The sequence below is a fragment of the Hipposideros armiger genome, unplaced genomic scaffold (genome assembly GCF_001890085.2).
Source record: "Hipposideros armiger isolate ML-2016 unplaced genomic scaffold, ASM189008v1 scaffold_602, whole genome shotgun sequence".
NCBI lineage: Eukaryota > Metazoa > Chordata > Mammalia > Chiroptera > Hipposideridae > Hipposideros > Hipposideros armiger.
This window is the reverse complement of record NW_017731952.1, coordinates 862,900-881,340: the sequence shown is the minus strand read 5'-3', so window position 1 is coordinate 881,340 and position 18,441 is coordinate 862,900. Positions and strand designations below refer to the sequence as shown.

Sequence of the window (18,441 nt, the reverse complement as noted above, 5' to 3'; positions counted from 1 at the left end):
CTCTCACATGAAATACAGGCCCTGCTTCTAATATGCCTGGTCAACAACTATTCAAACTTTAAAATCAGATGAAATTTAGCTGTGTCTATAAAGTCAATTTATATGCATCCTAGTTCTTTACCCATATTGTACATATTTGTACCTTGTACATACTTTATTTCTTTGATCTGTTGGTATCTTCATGTTGTTTTTGCACCTGTAAAAACTTTTTAAAAATGGGTACCATTTGTATTCCTGGAGCATAGGACAGTGCCTGACATAGGACATGGCAAGAACTCATGTATGAATTGAATTGCATAACCTTTGCTGGCACTTCCCACAGGACTTGAACATTCATTCTTTTCGAATTTAATTTTTTTATATTTGGCTGAATATTTTTTTAAATTCTGTTAAAGTTTTTTTCAGAGACCAAAAATACTTATCAATCATCTACTCATTTTATCAATATCGTTTTTATTGGCAGGTCTGTGTTCTCAGTCAACTCAATAACAAAAACTTGAAAAGGACAGGATTTAGGATGAACTATCCTGAAATATTCTACTTGAGACCCCTCTGCTACCTACTGATCAGGCTAACTAGTCCCCTTTGTTTATCCTGCAACTAGTTATGAAAGGTGCACCTATCATCCCGTCTCAATTTCCGCATCATTTACACAAAGACCATAAATTGCCAAGCCTGAACTCTAGATACACTGCATAAACAGTACCCTCCCTCCTCTCTATAAACCTAGAAATATTTATGAAAACAAAAAATTACTTTACTCATTTCAAGCGAGTCCCTGTGGTTTCTTCTCTCCACAGCCCTCTTCTCTTATAAAATATTTATAAACCATGCTTTTTAGTCACTTTCAGATTCCCTGGGTTATGTTTTACAGAAAATACCTTTCTTACCTTTCAGAAACTTTTCGTGTCCTTGGTATTATTAACTAGTCTCTGTGATTTCTCAGATATTTCAGTTATCTCATCCTGAAGTTCTCGCCATTACTGAGGATAGGTTTTTGTCTAGAGTAAAAGATCTGAACTTATTTAAAACACCTAAAGACTCTCCTATGATTTCCTTTCAGCTGATCTTTTTTAGGATCTGTTCTGTGTGTTTTCCAATCTGAGATTGGAAGACTGATAAATGCAAATTTCATTAGCACAGGGACTTTGTGTCCCAAGAGCTTATTAGATCAGTGCTTGGCACAGAGTGGCATACAGTAGATTTGTTGAATGAATGCATGAAGGTAAAAACAGGAATCGTATTTTACTAGTTACCTTAAATATCAGATTATGTTTCCCTTCCACTGAACACAACTAGAGAAGTACCTTTAATTTTCTTTAGTTTTGTTTTGTTTTTGCTTTGGCTAAAGTTTTAATCTTCCTAGGTGATATTATAGTATATTCACATCGTTCTTTCATTTCGTCCTGAGTTATGTTGTCCTTCCATCTTTCATACCCGAACTGTAAATCTGTAAATTTATAGGGAACTGCTGGTGTGGCCTCTTGAGTGTCTTTACGTTCCTTTTCTCTTTCTTCTTGAATGGCATCATTGGTGACTATTTGGCAATAGTTGTTTTCATTAAATGCCTCTTGGCATGCTGTTTCCCTTTTGGTGCTTCAGACACAGAGATTATAATGAAACGTGCAGTTTTCCTTCCTAAAATTCTGTGTACACTTCTGAGTGGTGGTGTGCATCTCATGGCTTGTATAAATCAACTGGAAGATTACATAGTTACTTTCCTTATTGGTCCTTATACTTGTGCTTGCTAGTCCAAACTTCCTTTGTGGATGGAATCAATGCAGAGCTTTCTGTGTTTTGGAAGGTAAGAAAGCTCACTGCGTCACCAAGCCAAGTAAATAATTGCAATGAACTACCTTTAACCAAAAATAGGAACTCCAGCAGATATCTGGAATTGAAACTGTACTTTGGAACTATCTTGCTTCTGGCCTGGTTTAGTAATCTATAATCTGACTTCTCCAAGTCTTACTAGTATCCAATTTTAAAGAAATCTTACATTTTAAACTATTGAAGCATTAGAAGTTTTGAGACACAATTCTTTTACCTGCATCCATTAATGCTAAGCTTCCACAACATGCAGATGCCATAGAAGATGATCCTATAGAAAGGAAGAAAAATACCTGCTTTATAATACACTAATTTTTAAAAAATATGCAAAATTGTTATTTCTTTACAAACATACAATTATATAAAATTCAATATTTTTTCCTTTTTAAAGAGCAATGAAGGCAAGCTCTCCTAAACCATGAACTATACAGCTGCATGGTCCAATATGATAGCCATTAGCCATATGTGGCTACTGAATTTAAATTAATTGAAATAAATTCAGTTCCTCAATGGACAGCACACAGATTGAGAACTTCCATTATCAAAGAGAGTTCTACTGGATAGCAGTGCCCAAAATTCTGATTCTAAGAATCTCTCCCAGAAGAATCAGCATGCCTCTTTTGTTGCTTAATCAGAAGGCAGTTAAAGATATCGGGCTTTGGCTCTCTCACTAGGCCAAAAGCCATAGCCAAGTCACACACAGGAGAGAACAGACAGTCTCCAGTTTAAATTTTGAGCTTACTTTGTTTGTTTAAATACCTATGACCATCTTCTCTGTGACTGCTACATCTTTGAGAACTCTGTACCCTTTCTGCCTTTAATCACCATACCTGGCCTTGACCTGTGGACTGATTTTTTACTTCAGTTTGACCTTTTAACACAGCCGCTCTCTGTGGTGTCTACTTATATCTGTGAAAAATGACAGGTGTTCCCTGCCTAATGGATCACTCTATTTTGGCATTCCTGTCTCCTAGCAAGCCTTGCTCTATGGTTTGTGAAAAATAAAGAAACAAATACCCCAAAGTGGATCTATTATAACAGATAAAGAGAAATATTTGTTTTATATTGCTTTCAAAACCTCTAATTAGCTAAGAACAAAGATTCAGACAAGTATACAATTAACTAAACAGACTGTTCTCTCGTAATGGGTTTGGGTACAGTAGTCATAAGCAATGTAACAGTAATGAAAAGAATATAAAAGGGAGTCTAGTCTTTTTGACTAGGAAAAATATATTTCAATACCATACCATTTGATTCCAGCACTTCAGATGTGACTCTTATGGTGAAAGGAAAATCTTTGGGAATAACAGGATACAAAGCTTTCTCAGCAAGAGCACCTAAATTAGAAATAAATAATAAGCAAGAAATGTACTCTCTATAAGAATACCATAAAAAAAATACTATATAAGTTTATAGATTTATACTCACCGTGCCCAAGTTCTCTTCTATTTACACCAGTGACTTTGCCCGTTTCATTTGTTGCATAAGGAGGAAACTTAAAAAACAAAACAATACCAAAAAACCACACATATACAACTGACATGAAAAGATATCCAAGATATATACCAAAATAAAAGAAGTTACAAAACCATAAAATCCCATTACTGTTAAAAAAACCCCAGTATATTCATATATACAGAAGGTGACAAAAAATGTATACACATTTTAAGAGAGGAAAAAACTGTATTAAAATTGTAATACTCAATATATACCGACAACAAAAATGAATACAAGTCACGTTTGACTTCTGCAATTACAAGAGGTGCTCAAAGTGGTTACCATCAGCGTCCAGACACTTCTGATTACAATGAACTACTGGTGGAGCAATGTTGACTAAAGCGTCCACTTGTATTTTTTGGCACCCTTGGTATACACAGAAAATGCCTGGACATCTAAAATATATACCAAATTGCTAAAAGTAGGTATTTCTAGTGTGTATGCGAATTGGGGTGGGAAGTAGATGGTTATGGGGATTTACAACATAAAGTTTTATAATGTTTAAATTAATAAAAAGATTAATTTTTGTAATAATAAAAAAATATATATGTATGTTTTTAAATGCACATTGAGGAAACAGAGATCTTTTTCAATTTCAATAAGGGTTTTATAAACTTTAGCCAGAGGTTACAAACTTTTATTTGACCAATATATTGTCTCAAAGGGATATGAATTAGTTGTGATCATTTAAAAAATTGGGAAATTTCCTATAAAAATCTGGAATTCCAGTTTCTTTAACAAAATGTTTTTAAGAAGGAGTAATGGAACATAAATCTGATCAAGCTTCTGGATCTAGCAGTCAATTTTCAGGAGATAGGACGACAGAGGAACGTACTGAGCTGCACCATGTGTGTGCAATTAGCACCAACTAGGCTGTTGGGAACTCTGCAGTTCAAATGGCTCCAGGGATGCACCAGATAGATTATAAAGAAAACAATGTAATGGAGGAGAAATCTATGGATTAAAAGAAACTTAAAGAAATATCAAATTTTAGAAAAACAGGCAAGACTACACTATAGTATCTAGGGATGTATACTAGAAACACAAGAAAGTGATTATAAAACTTAGGAGAGTAATTGCTTTTAGGGGAAGAAGGGTGTTGAGACTGGGATGAAGAACATGGAGTGGCTTCTGGGATGACTGGCAACATCGTATTTTCTGATTTAGGTGGTGGTTACATGGGTGTCTGCCTTATAAAAACTCATTAAGGGCTGGCCAAGTGGCTTAGTTGGTTAAGAGCTTGCTCAAGAGTGCGAGTTCTAAGCAACAGCCGTTTGAGGCCCAGCCCAAGCTGAGCTGCCACTGAGCTGCCAACAGGCAGCAGGATGGCTCAGCTAAAAAAGAAAGAAAAAAACAACAACAAAACTCATTAAACCATCCTTTATTTTATATGGTTTTAAGTATCTGTATTTTATTTTACAATAAAGTTTTTTTAAAAATGAGATGCTACAAAAATAACAACCCTGCATCCTTCTGCCCCCTTCCCCACCTCTTTTCCCATTATCAGCCAGAGCTGCATTTTCACAGCTGCCCTTTTAGAAAAGATTGCCATGTACTTTTTTTAGCTCATGACAAAGGATGTGCTTCTGTAGCATCTAGGCATATCCAGAACAGGATATTTATAAGGTACTCAAGACCTGTGAGAATCATCAGATTTATGGATAGTCTCTAACATACATTACATGAAATGTTCTCTATTAACGATAGCAGGTTCACCAAAATTAACATGTTGGGATTGTGGGCAGCCAACAATAGTCAAAGATGAAGTGACTTGCTACTTTACACTAGCCTTCCAGGGTATATGCTGTAAATACTAAAATTAAAGTTTTATATATCATGTCTGGTCCTTTATGATTAGTTGTGAATAAAGTCAATCACAAGTTTAATTATATATAATAATTTCATATGAAGTACTTTCATATTAAATACCTCAATTCTTTTACTAATAATCAAATATGTAAAAATATGAACATATAAGTGAATTGAAAGGGAGAAGGTAATTTTCCAGTTGAGGTATTTGAAAAGCCCCACTTTTGTTTGACACATGTGAATAAGTACAACATTTTTTTTTTCCCATTTGCTTCACAAACATTTATTTGGCACCAGGTGTGCCAAACATCATTCTAGATGACACAAGAAAATGCAACAGAGACCATACAAGGTCCTTGATATTTTAGAATTTCCATTCTTGTGAGGATTACAGATTCGATGAGCCATAATAAAAATACAATATATAAAATAAATTTAATTGAGCATATAGCATCAGTGGAAAGTGCTGGAAAAATATAATTAAGGGCTGGCTGAGTGGCACGTTGGTTGAGTTGGCTTCGGATGCCAGCTATGAGCAGCAGGGCCCTGGTTCGGATCCCACGAGGGCCAGTGACGCTGCCCTCTACAGCTAAGATGGTGAACAACAGCTCAACCTGGAGCTGGGCTGCCATGAGTCGCCGGCGACGGCGTAGGCTGCAGCCCCTGCTGCAGTGGGCTGCCATGCGCTACCGTGTGTGGCCGGCAGCCAGCATGAGCTGCCACGAGCCGCTGTGAGTGGCCGTCCAGTGGCCAGTGACTGATCTGCCTCACCCGGGAAGAGCGCAGTGATAATACCAACATGGGCCAGTGAAGCAACATCCTCCACAAGTAGACTGAAGAACAAAAGGACAGCAACTTGTCTGTTCCCCTCTCCCAATTCCCCAATAAAATCTTTAGAAAAACAAAACAAACAAACACAAAAAACATAATAAAAAAGCAGGGAGAGGATTGAGTGATGGAAAGTATTATTTTAGGTCATGCCTAACCCTAGTGATGTCAAGTTCCTCTTTAGGTAAATTTGAAAGCTTTTTTTTTAATTAAAATTTTTGTGTTTGTTTAGGTATAGTTGGTATACAATATTATATTGGTTATATTAGTTTCAGGTGTACAATTCTTTCTTGACTAAAACGACATACATTGTCTACTATTCTTTAATGTATGTATACATTTCTATATGACTCAACAGGAAGTTGTTGATTGGAAAGCTACTACTTACGGTATCTCTCTAAATTTCTTCTGTATGCAATAAAATAACAGCCCCCAAATCCACCTTCACAGATATTTAAAACTAGCACAATAAAATGTTTGTGGTAGAACCTAGGTAGTGGGTATACAGCTATTCACTGTAAAGTTCTTTCAACTTTGCTTATCCTGGAAATTTTTCATAATAAAATATAGGGAAAAAAATTCACGTTACCTCATAGTGCAGCATGAAATTTTTATCTTTTATCCCACTACAACAAAAAGCATAATATTATAAACATTATACAGATACAAACAAATTTATTTCAACAATTAAAAAAGAGTTAAGGGGATTTTTGAAAACAATTGGGTATCAGAGTGTTGGTCTGAAAATGAGAATTAGAAGGATGAATATTAGAGATGGTATTTTTTCTGGGGCTTATAAATGAATTCTCACAGATGTAGGAAAACAATTTTCCTTTAAATATGAGCAATTAAATATCCAGATTTGAATATAAAACACTAGATACATACTTTTAAGCATTACTAACTATTGAAAGAATCCTAAATGTTATAAACACATTAGCTAAATCTCAGAGTTACAGTCTTTCTCCCAGTCAACATGTGCAATGAAGATCAGTAACTGACAGGACGTAGCTGAGAGCAATCAGAAGATATGATAGGCAAAGAGCTTTTCAGGGTTTGAAAACAGAGCTGTTGTAACTATATGTAGAATAGGTTAAAATAAGGATGAGAAAAAACAATTCCTGGAAGGAGGAAACCAGATTTATCTTTAACTGACAGACACATACAAGATCTTAGCACAAATAGTGTCCCCTTTGGATGGGATTACAAAAGGCAACTCTTTGCAGAGGATTTCGGCTAAATCTGCATAACCATAACTGCAGCCTTGGGAAAGGCAATCTAAAAATCAGACTTCTTCATAGGACTAAAGGAATCCTATGATTTTGGGGGCTAGAGAGCAGAATAGGGATCATCATCCCAGTACCTGCATTTTACATGATGAGCAGACCAAAGGCCAGCATGGCTGAGTGATATGTGCCTCCTCACTTACACAGGTTACAGACCTAAGACTAGAATATAAAGAGGTACCCTGGCCAAGCCCGGTGTGCTTATGAAGCTGTGTTGCCTCCTAGGAGAGAAAAGAGTCAACCTGAAGAAGGGGTAGGGTAGCCAAGATTTGGCCCAGATGGGAATTTAAAATACAAAGTATATGAGCTCCTCGCCCCCACAAAGAATTATGATTACAATGAACATTACAAATTGTTGCATTGTCAATTTTATTAGTTACATGAAAAACAACTGGTGATGCTATGTTAAAGATCCTGGGATTTATCCTCATCAGTTGGGCAGTAGGAAGAGAGGCAGAGCCCTGTGGTCTTCCAAGACTCTTAATGAGGGAAAGGGAAGCAACCCTGTTAGGTGCTGAGGAAAGAAAGAGCTATGTGGCTGTGAGTCCTAGAACACTGATGCAGTAATGCTGGTGGGGACTGTAATATAGATTCTTATATAAAATTGACCAACATGATTTTACTGCTAACTTTTTAGGAACAGAGGAGGAGAGTCAAGTATTTCTGAACAAATTCAAATGTGTCTTAGGATTAGACAAGGTTTTTTCATTTACTAACAGCTTTCAGATTATTTTCAGTAACTGGACTCCTGCTTATTTATTTGCTCTCTTCTTTATAATAGAAAAACCTATCCATTCAAGATTACCTAGGAAATCTGTCCTGAGGAATGGTTCTAGAGACAGAGTGTAAACTAAATGCACCCATAGTAAAGAATTCTTCATCAATATTTGTTCTAATCAATGAGTTAGAAGACAATATAGCACAAAAATTCCCTTGAAATTACTATTATGTAAACAGAAAAAAGTACACAGGTATAGGTTTTTAAAAGTAATAATGAATGATAATATACCACATGAGCTTCAATTATATATTGGAGCATCATAACCAAAAAAACATAACTTACTTTATAGCTGTTATAATTCGGTCCGACTTAATACTGGATTCTAATGAATCAAATGTAACAGTACAAAGCACCTAAAGAAGAAACAAAATTCTTCAGGCTTTAATTTACTAACAAAATGAAAACTAAAAATATTTAAAGAACCCAATTAGCTCTTAAAGAAGTGCGATAAGTATACTATATACAAAGCTTGCCATGATATTTAATATAGTAACCATTTAAAAATCCAAAGGTATAACATCACATAGACTACATATGTAAAGCACTGTACTAGGAATGCTAGAGGAAGAGCACAGGAAGAGGAAGGAATATTTACAAAACCGGACCATAAAGAAAGCCTCAATAAAGGTTAAGCCAATAAAACATCCTGTTTAAAAAAATCTGTATTCTTTAAAAGGACGTAACATAATCCAGAGACTCTACATATCATTCAAAATATCCAGGATACAACCTACCAAAAAAAACTCCAAAAACCCTGGAAACGGCCCACTCTCAAGGGAAAAAGACAATGACTACAGACTGACCCTGAGCTAATTCAGATGTTGGATTAATAGACAAGACCTTTCAACAGCTATTATACTCAAGGACATAAAAAAGAACCATGGAAATTTTAGAACTGAAAAATATATTATCTCACAATGAAAAGAGATGATAAGAGTTAGAGTTAGTGAACATTAAGACAGATTAATAGAAATTGCCCAGTCTAAAGAACAAGGGGGTGGGGGAGAACACAGTTTCCGGGAACTGTGGGACAATATCGATAGGACTAACACAGTATTTGCAAGGAAAGAAAAGAGAGAATAAGGTACAAAAAAAATATTTGCAGAAATTATGGCTGAAATTTCTCAAGTTAAATGAAAGACACAATTTTACAGTAGGAAGAGGGAAGCAGAGCCCTGTGGTCTTCAAGCTCAGCAGGATAAATATAAAGAAATCACACTTTTCATGGTTGTACTGCTGAAAACCAAAAACAAAATCTTAAAAGCACACATAAGAAAATACATAATTAATATACAGGGAACAATGATTTCAATGAGTCCTGACTTTTCATCAGACAAAAATGAAAAAAAAAAAATCCAGTGGAACATTTTTAAGTGCTAAAAGAAAAGAAAGCATCAACTCAGAATCTATATCCAGCAAAACAGTTTTTTATATAGAAAGGCAAAATAAAGACATTTCAGATAAATGAAAAATAAGAATTTGACGTCAGAAGACACACAGGGCAATACTAAAGGAATTTTTATCAGATTGAAGGGAAATAATACTAGATGAAAACTTAGATCTTCAGAAGGAAATAAAAAGCATCAGAAATGGTAAATATGTGTGTCAATAAGAAAAAAAAGAAACTATCCCTCTTTAAAATACATTATGATTGTTTGAATTAAAAGCTATAACATTGCCTTGTGGCATTTATAACATATATAAATGTAATAAGGTAACTACAGTATAAAAAATAGGAGGAGGAACAAATGGACCTAAATGTTTGTAAACTTTCCTCATTTTATGTGAAGTGGTACAGAATTAACTCTAAAAAAGACTGAAAAGTTAAAGATATATACCGTGTTCTCTATGGTAATCACTGAAAAATAATGCAGAAGTATAGCTAAAAAGCAAATAGACAAATTAAAACAGAAATCTAAAAATATGTTCAATTAATTCAAAAAGGCAGAAAGAACAGAAAAACAATAAACAAGGGACAAATAAAACTAAATAATAAAATGACAGCCCTAAATTCAATCCATCAATAACTAAATTGAATATTAACGGAATAACACTCTAGTTAAAAGGCAGAGATTGTCAGGGTGGCTAACAAAAGTATGCAGAGGATCTTAATGGAGTTATTTTAAAAACCATTAAAAGGCATAAAAGAAAACCTCAATCAAAGGTGAGCTAGACTATATTCATTGTAAAGACTGTGATTTAAATTGTAAAAATATCATTTCTCAAAATAATCCATATGAAATATGAAATACCAATCTAAGTCCTAGAAATATTTTTTTTATTTTTCAGAACTTGACATAATATTAAAATTCAAAAGAAGCACAAATGTACCCAAATAGCTAAGACAATATTGTGGGGAGAAAGGAGAATAAAAAAGGATTTGGTTTTCAGATATTAAGACATATCCCAAAACCATAATAATGAGAACAGTTTGACAATGGCCCAGGAAACTCACAGAAGAATGGAAGAGAATATATTTCAAAAATGTAGTTATAAACTTTGAATATAAGGTGACATTGCAAATAAATTTGATTTGATTTCCCATTGATTTACAATGTTACCTTATATTCAAAGTTTATAACTTTGAATGTAAAATTGGCTCACTCTGTAGGTTTCCACCTCACACCATGTATAGGAATAAACTCCAAGATAGATTAATGGTCTAAATTTGATAGCTAAAGCTAGAACGCTAATAGAAAGAAAAAATAGGTGCTTATTTTGTGACTTTGGGCATAAGGATTTCTTAAATAAGACTTGAGAAACAAACCACAAAAGTAAACAAGGGAAGGATTAACTACATTGAAACTAAAGATTTCAGGTTTCCTATAGACATATAGGTTACCACAAGCAAAGTTAAAAGGTAAGGTATATGAGAAAGAGGCAGGTGATACATACAAATTCTGGTTACTGAAAAGGATTAATATTTAAACGCATAACAATTCACTGAAAAATAGCAGAAAATAGATAGTAAACCATATTTAAAAAAGAAAGAAATTGGTCAAAGGATATGAACACATATTTCACAAAAGAGCAAACCTGAACTAGTGCCACAACTTTGCTCAGCTCCAGGGACACTATGTGAAAACAGGGCCCTAGAGGTGTGCAGCCCCCACGTTGACTGGTTATTATACAAAGATGCTCAGCCTCACTCATAATGAGGGCAATACAAATGAAAACAAAGGCATGCCACTTTGTACCCATGAGATTAGCAAAATTAGTGATTAACATAAGAAAGAGGTTCAAAGCATAATACCATACACAAAAACAACAGATACATATACATTAAATACAAGAGAATAGGTCCCTACGTAAGTGAAAAGAAAAGTACTGAAGTTCAGGCTAAATGGAGAAAACAAATAAGGGTCTTGAGTAGGCCAATGACGATATGTCATAAACCGAGGAGTAAGAGCGACTCAATTTTGCGTACCTCAAAGAAGCTTTTAAAAATGTTTTTAAAACATCACATATTACTCTGGATAATGCATTCCATATAATTAAAACCTGTAACATGTACATAATGTATTTCTAATAGCTCCAATTAAGCAATCCTGAACCAGCAAATGTAGCTTCTTACATATATTACCTGTGTTTGTCCCCTTTGAAATAATGCTGATCCATGAAGAATTTTAAACATATCTACCTCACAATTTATATTCCTAAGTGAAATCAAATCTCGACCATCGCACCTATAGCAATAAAGGAAATAAGTGTGTAAAGCAGTGTTGGAAATCAGAAAAACCACATATTATCTCTTTATCCCTACCAGGAAGTTCTCAACCCCATCTGCATATCATAATCCCCTGTAAACTTTAAGAACTTTACCTGGGCCCACCCCCAGAATCTTGGGAGTTGTAACCCATACACCTGTACTGCTAAAAAGCTCTGCAAGTAATTCTTATGTGCAGTTAGGACTGTGGAGCACTGCTCTATACATGAGGCTCACAGACATCCACACACTCTTCAACAGGTACCCGTTTATAAAATAAATATTATAGCTCTTTCCTATTCACTTAAAAAAACCAATTCCTTGTTTTGAGAAAGTTAGTGACTTTCAAGACAACTCGCAGAGACAGTGCATGCTTTAATTCCATAAAAAAAAATATGTTTACCTTTTGTATTCATTCAAAATAATACTTCTAAAAACCTCCTTTGCAACAACATTGAAGGATTCTATTATTTCATATGAATCAGCCTCTGGAAATTTTTCTAAAGAAGAGAAAGCAAAACAAACATTTTCTTTTTTAGGAAGAGAGGATTTCTCTTAAGTTCACAGTATCAAATCAGTTAACTATGGAAGTAAACCAAGGGAGTTCACTCTGAACATTTAGTCCTCAGGCAAACAAAGCAGTTAAATCAAATGTTCTCAAGTAGGAGAGACACAAGTATTATACCTTAAATGTACTGTTATTGGGAACTTAGTTTGCATTCTACCAGAATAGTGCTTTGAAATCACTCTCTATTGCATTGCTACCTGATAAACCCAACCAACTATATTACGAAAAGTCTGACGCTTTTAAGAATAGTCACCTTCACTGTTTTGCCTGAGGAACTTTTAACTTAGTCTGCAAATAGAGGAATAAATTTTTTTAATATACTGCAAATCCCTACCGACAGGTTTTTTAAGTTAACATTTACCAAGGTCTTTCATGACCCCGGTACTTTATGTGTGGTTTTTAAAAATATCTTTAATCTTTGTATAAGTTATGTGGTCAATTCTTTTATTATCCCCGTTCAACAGTAGAAAAACAGGCCTAAAGAGATAGAGTACATTGCCTGAGATCACACAGGTAGTAAGTGACACAGCTGTGATCTGAACACAGGTCTGTCTGCCTAGGCTTACGCTTTTAAATGTTAAGCTACTTTACCTTATCAGTTGATTTAAGCCAAGTTTCGAGCACTGTTCTCTTAAGCATTTGATTTATTAAATATAATTTTAAAGTAACTAGAACATAAGAAATGGCCACAGAAAGAGAGATATATTAAGTACTGTATCTTTGTCAGGCAATGATCATTTTAAATATTACACTTTAATATGAACTTATATTCTTTAACTGGGTTGCGCTTGGAGAGGAAAATAATAAAAAAACATTTAAATTATTATCCTATGAACCCAGAGAGTAAAGAAGATATTCTACTATAGTATAAACACAACATTACTTTTCTTTTTAAATAAGGTCACAGGTGTTATACAACTTCTCATTGTTAATAGGATGAAATATAGAGAGAAAACCAAACTTTTTCAATGGCAATTACAAGTAATGGCCTTAATATCAATGCTAACAGCAGAGTTTTTACCTTAAAATATTTAGGTGAGAGGTTATTTGTCTGTTAGCAGAAAATTAACAAGAACTATATGTCAAGTTTGGTACATGCGATTGATACTATACAATAAAATTCTTTAAAAAAATTTTTTTTAATTTCTTATTTATTTTTATTATTTTTTATTGTGAAATACATTTTAGAATTAGTTTCAGCTGTACAACACAGTGCAATAGTTATACTTTTTACCTCTCGAGGTGACAACCCCTCTCCCCCAATCCGCCGTCCCACTTCCCCCCCAATATCATATATATCTATTACAATTCCCTTGACATACAATATTATACATCAGAATTATATTCCTCGAATATTATAGTTACGTATTTATGCTGTCTAATCCCTTCCCCTTCTCCCTAACCCCCTCCCAACTAGCAGCCATCAATTGTTCCTCTATATCTCTGAGACCCCTTCTGTTTACTTTGCTTTTTTTTAAAGATTTTTTTTAGAGATTATTTTTTATTGGGGAATTGGGGGAAAGGGAACAGACAAGTTGCTGTCCTTTTGTTCTTCAGTCTAGTTGTGGAGGATGTTGCTTCACTGGCCCAAATTGGCACCATCATTGCGCTCTTCCCAGGCGAGGCACATCAGTCGCTGGCTTCTGGATGGCTGCTCACTGCGGCTGCTGGCTACACACGGTAGCCCATGGCAACCCACTGTCACAGGGGACTGCAGCCTACGCCGTTGCCGGTGACTCATGGCAACCCAGCTCCAGGTTGAGCTGTTGTTCAGCATCTTAGCTGTAGAGGGCAGTGTCACTGGCCCTCATATGTGGGATCCGAACTGGGGCCCTCTGGCGTCACAAGCCAGCTCTTAACCAACGCGCCACTTGGCCGGCCCTACAATAAAATTTTTAATAATTCCTAGAGAGTTAAAGTCTCTAAAATTTAAATTTCACAATTAATATCATTCACAATGGTATTAATAACAGCATTAATTAACATTTATTGAACATTTACTATATGCCAACCATAGATGTAAATTATTTACTCATTTAATCCCCATACACCAGATATCATTATTGCAATTTCATAGATTAAGAACTCAAGAAATTGGGCGGCCGGATGGCTCAGTTGGTTAGAACGCGTGCTCTTAACAACAAGGTTGCTGGTTCGACTCCTGCATGTGATGGTGGGCTGTGTCCCCCTACCCCCCGCAACTAGATTGAAGGACAGCAACTTGACTGGGAGCTGATGTGTCCTGGAAAAACAACATTGTTCCCCAATAAAGTAAAAAAAATAATAATAATAATAAAAAAAAATTTTGGGAAAAAAAAAAAAGAACTAAAGAAATGTAAAGAACATCTTTCAGGTTTTCAAATGACAGGATACACGGATACGCACATCTTGGAGTAAAAAAGTCTGAAAAGATCAGGACTATTTCACATTCAACACTTACTGGCAACCACTCTGTGTCAGGTGCAGTGCTGACCACATTCATAGAAGTTAATTTAATAGAATGACATATCATTATCACAAGTTTACTGAGGATAAAACTAAGGAGCAATGAGAATAACTGATTTTTTTGAGGTCTCACATTCAAAAATTTAAGTCTGTTATTTCCTTTAAATATTTTTTAAATAAAAAAAAAATCACCTTTTAGTTGTTCCTCTGTATCTAATCGTATCTTGTTAACAGCTTCATCTCTGGAAACCTAAAGGAAAGCTGAAGTTCAGTTCTTATATATACATGGCAAGTTTAACGTTCCTATTTTCAAATTACTTTACAATGAACACATTATAATACTACTCAGAGTTCTCTAATGGTAGTATTCTTTAAAAGATTAGAACTGGCTATTGATTTACAAGAAATAAACCTATTTATGAATTGATTCAAATATATTTACACATGTCCCTAAAACTTGTACTAATCAACAAAAGTAGAATGGAGAAACAAACAGCTAGGATTTTGTATAGCTTTTTGTTAGAGATTTTTCATAAACATATGACTAACATTCATAAACAATTTATCTGAGTTATCCAAAAAAGAATTCCCAGAATTCTTTACATAATTACATAAGACAAAATCCAGGTATACTTACTTTATCATGTTCATAGTCAGTAAAAACTGCATAGAGTCTTTCCATGGCGAGTCTATTTTAAGACAAGATAAACATCAGCATAATATTTGGAACCATGAGGCAGTGTATATTACAAATAAAACTGAAATATTTAACAATAAACTAAAATGTTTAATAAGCATTTCACAAAGAATTAAAAAATGTATTTATTGCTCTTTAACATCTAACCTGTTTACTATTTGGATACAAACACAAATTTTTTTCTCCTCACCTTTCAGGGGAATCACTCATACATGGTATTATGCCCTGACTTCTTAATTGTTCAATTTACTTCACCTTAGATTTTTCTGTCTTTTTTAATATCTTGCTTTTTTATGTTCTATCCATTCTGGCTGTTATTGCAGACAACTCTTGTTTACACAGCACTTTATATAACAGTTTATTTAACACTTTAATCTGACTGATGGCTGTGAGACTGATACTAAGGGAAATATTAACTTTTTAAATTTATTTTAAATAAAATGAAATAATTTCCTGGGGATTCATTCACATTTACTGAGTGCCTGCCTATGTGCAGGCATTGTTCTAAGCACTGGGCATATAGTGGTGGTTATACTTGATTTCTTTTCGAGAACCTCACCAGTTTCCCTAGATACTCAAATATGCTTTATTCTCTTTTTCCTTGACACAGAGCTAGGCAGATTATCTGAATCTTGACCAATAAACTCACTCCCCTTTTCATTTGAGATTCAAACTTAGGTCACTGAAGAGGTATTTGGATTTATCCTTTTTAATGCATTAGACTAGTATTTCTGGCAGTGACTCTTGAAACAGAAGGGTGCTATCTAAGAAGTAATACATGGACATGGGAAGTTTTTTTCTGAGAGGAAATTAAATCTGGTGACAATTTCATAGTTTCTTTTATATAGATGTTCTTACTTATGAGTGTGCTTCACAATCTCTGGCGAAGGGATGAATAACTTCTGAGGTGTCCTCTTGGTAACACCAATTTCTCTCACCAACTGTTGGATGCCCTGAATTATTTGTTGTGTATGTTTCACTCCCACTTTGATAGCATGGCAAAAGTCCTGCTGTAAAACGTTCTCTGCAGAGGCTTCCAACATGACTAAAGAAAAAAAAAAAAAGATTGCCCTTGAACATTTCACCAATATAGCATTTTCAAATAACATGACATGACATAAATTCTATGGATCAATTTTGTTTATTAATGGTATATCCACCTTTTTCTTTCCTCAGAATCAAAATACTTCCAAAATGTAAATGGCAGTAAATGAATAAAGAAACTTTGATATTTGAAATTAGGTCTTCTTAAATTTAATGAGGGATTTCTCATAAAGAAACAAAAGAAACTATGCATATTTTAAAAATATTTTTATTAGATATAATTCAAATACCATAAAATTCCACCTTTTAAAGTATACAATTGCATTGATTCTAAATATGAATTTTAAATAAATTTTTAAAATATCAGCATAGTAGATGTCCAATAAATGTTTCCTGTTTAGCAATTATTTAATGTTACCTTCCACTTAATTCTCTCATTGTCACGTTGTCTAATTCTTGCACAGATGGGAAAATCTTTGCAGTGATATTGTTTAGAGAAAGCCATTTAAAAGACACCAGCTACTACCATAAAAAGGTTGCTCTTATGGTTTTGTAATAGTAAAACTCCTATGTAAAACAGGGTGGTAGCTCAAAGTGAGCTTTTAGCATGGTATCTAAAATATGTTATTCAGCTTGGGTTTTGGTTTCTGCAAGGCTGAATAGAGTGCTGTCAACTTGTGTGTCATTCCTGGCATTTCTCAACTTCTCCAAAGTCAAAGATCATGTAATGCATAGTTAGCATCATATCTAATAGTTTAACCACATCATGTCATTAAGACTTATTATCTAAAAAGTCACTTCTAAGACTTCTAGGTATAAACTAGAATGAAAAAAAAAATCTCCTATGTGCTTTATAAGTTGGAATTCCATCAATCAATTGAAACAATTCCATCAGACCTGTGAAAAGACAATATAACCGAAGATCTAACATTGGTGTCATTGGAGTCCTGGAAACAGAAAGATGACAGGACTGAAAAGTACTGGGGGGAAAAACAGCTGAAAGCTCCCCAAATTTGGCAAAGACATAAACCTACAGATTCAAGAATTTGAGTAAACACTGCAAAGGGTAACTGAAAGCAAGAAACATCAAAATTAATCTTCTGAAAACCAAAGACAAAGAAAAAAAGTCTTGAAACCAGCCATAGAAAACCGACACTTGACCCACATGGGAAAAACAATTAAAAAAACATTAGTTATCACTAGAAACCAGGAAGGCCAGATGGAAGTGATGTAATATTTTTCAGGTGCTGAAAGAACTGTCAATCTAGAATCCTATATCCAGTGAAAATATTTAGGAATGAAGGGTAAATCAAGACTCTTAGATGAAGGAAGGAGATCTAACAAAATCTGTCACTGGCAGATCTTCCCTAAAATAATAGTAAAGGAAGTTCTCTAAACAGAAAGGAAATAATGAAGGAAGAAGCCATGTTAAGAAAGCCATGTTAAGAAAACAAGGCAAAAATGTGGGTAGGTACAATACACTCTTCTTCTCTTGAGTTTTCTAAATTGTTTGATGGCTGAAGCAAAAGCAAAAATGGTATCACTGCTGTTATGGTTCTAAATATGTAACTGTCCTAAAACAATTATATTATAAATAGGGGAAGATAAAGGAAGGTAAGGTTTCAATATTTCACTTGAGGAATGAAGACGCTTCCTCTGATAACCAGGACACCGAGATGGTTATATTCTTTTACTCATCTGTATTCCCCTAACATCCTCTCTCACTTTCACAGAATTGGAGATATAAACATCAATGCAATTCGAGTCGGCCAAGTGGTGCGAAGGTTAAGAACTGGCTTGGGACGCCAGAGGGCCCCGGTTCGGATTCCACATATGAGGGCCAGTGACACTGCCCTCCACAGCTAAGATGCTGAACAGCTCAACCTGGAGCTGGGCTTCCATGAGTCGCCGGCGACGGCGTAGGCTGCAGCCCCTGTGGCAATGGGTTGCCAT

At 34.7% G+C, this 18,441-nt stretch overlaps 1 protein-coding gene across 2 annotated transcripts in view; it reads right to left on the bottom strand.

The window, feature by feature from the left end:
• The window catches only part of PNPT1 (polyribonucleotide nucleotidyltransferase 1), a 44,954-nt gene that overhangs the window by 14,152 nt on the left and 12,361 nt on the right, over nucleotides 1-18,441 (bottom strand). For both annotated transcript variants that reach the window (XM_019624706.1, XM_019624707.1), the window contains exons 9-18: nucleotides 16,303-16,489; nucleotides 15,385-15,436; nucleotides 14,940-14,997; nucleotides 12,138-12,234; nucleotides 11,612-11,714; nucleotides 8,311-8,381; nucleotides 6,551-6,587; nucleotides 3,256-3,322; nucleotides 3,075-3,164; nucleotides 2,045-2,098 (exon numbers count right to left, since the gene is read on the bottom strand). In XM_019624706.1, the coding sequence (XP_019480251.1) occupies nucleotides 2,045-2,098; nucleotides 3,075-3,164; nucleotides 3,256-3,322; nucleotides 6,551-6,587; nucleotides 8,311-8,381; nucleotides 11,612-11,714; nucleotides 12,138-12,234; nucleotides 14,940-14,997; nucleotides 15,385-15,436; nucleotides 16,303-16,489 (816 nt within the window). The remainder of the gene's footprint in view (nucleotides 1-2,044; nucleotides 2,099-3,074; nucleotides 3,165-3,255; nucleotides 3,323-6,550; nucleotides 6,588-8,310; nucleotides 8,382-11,611; nucleotides 11,715-12,137; nucleotides 12,235-14,939; nucleotides 14,998-15,384; nucleotides 15,437-16,302; nucleotides 16,490-18,441) is intronic.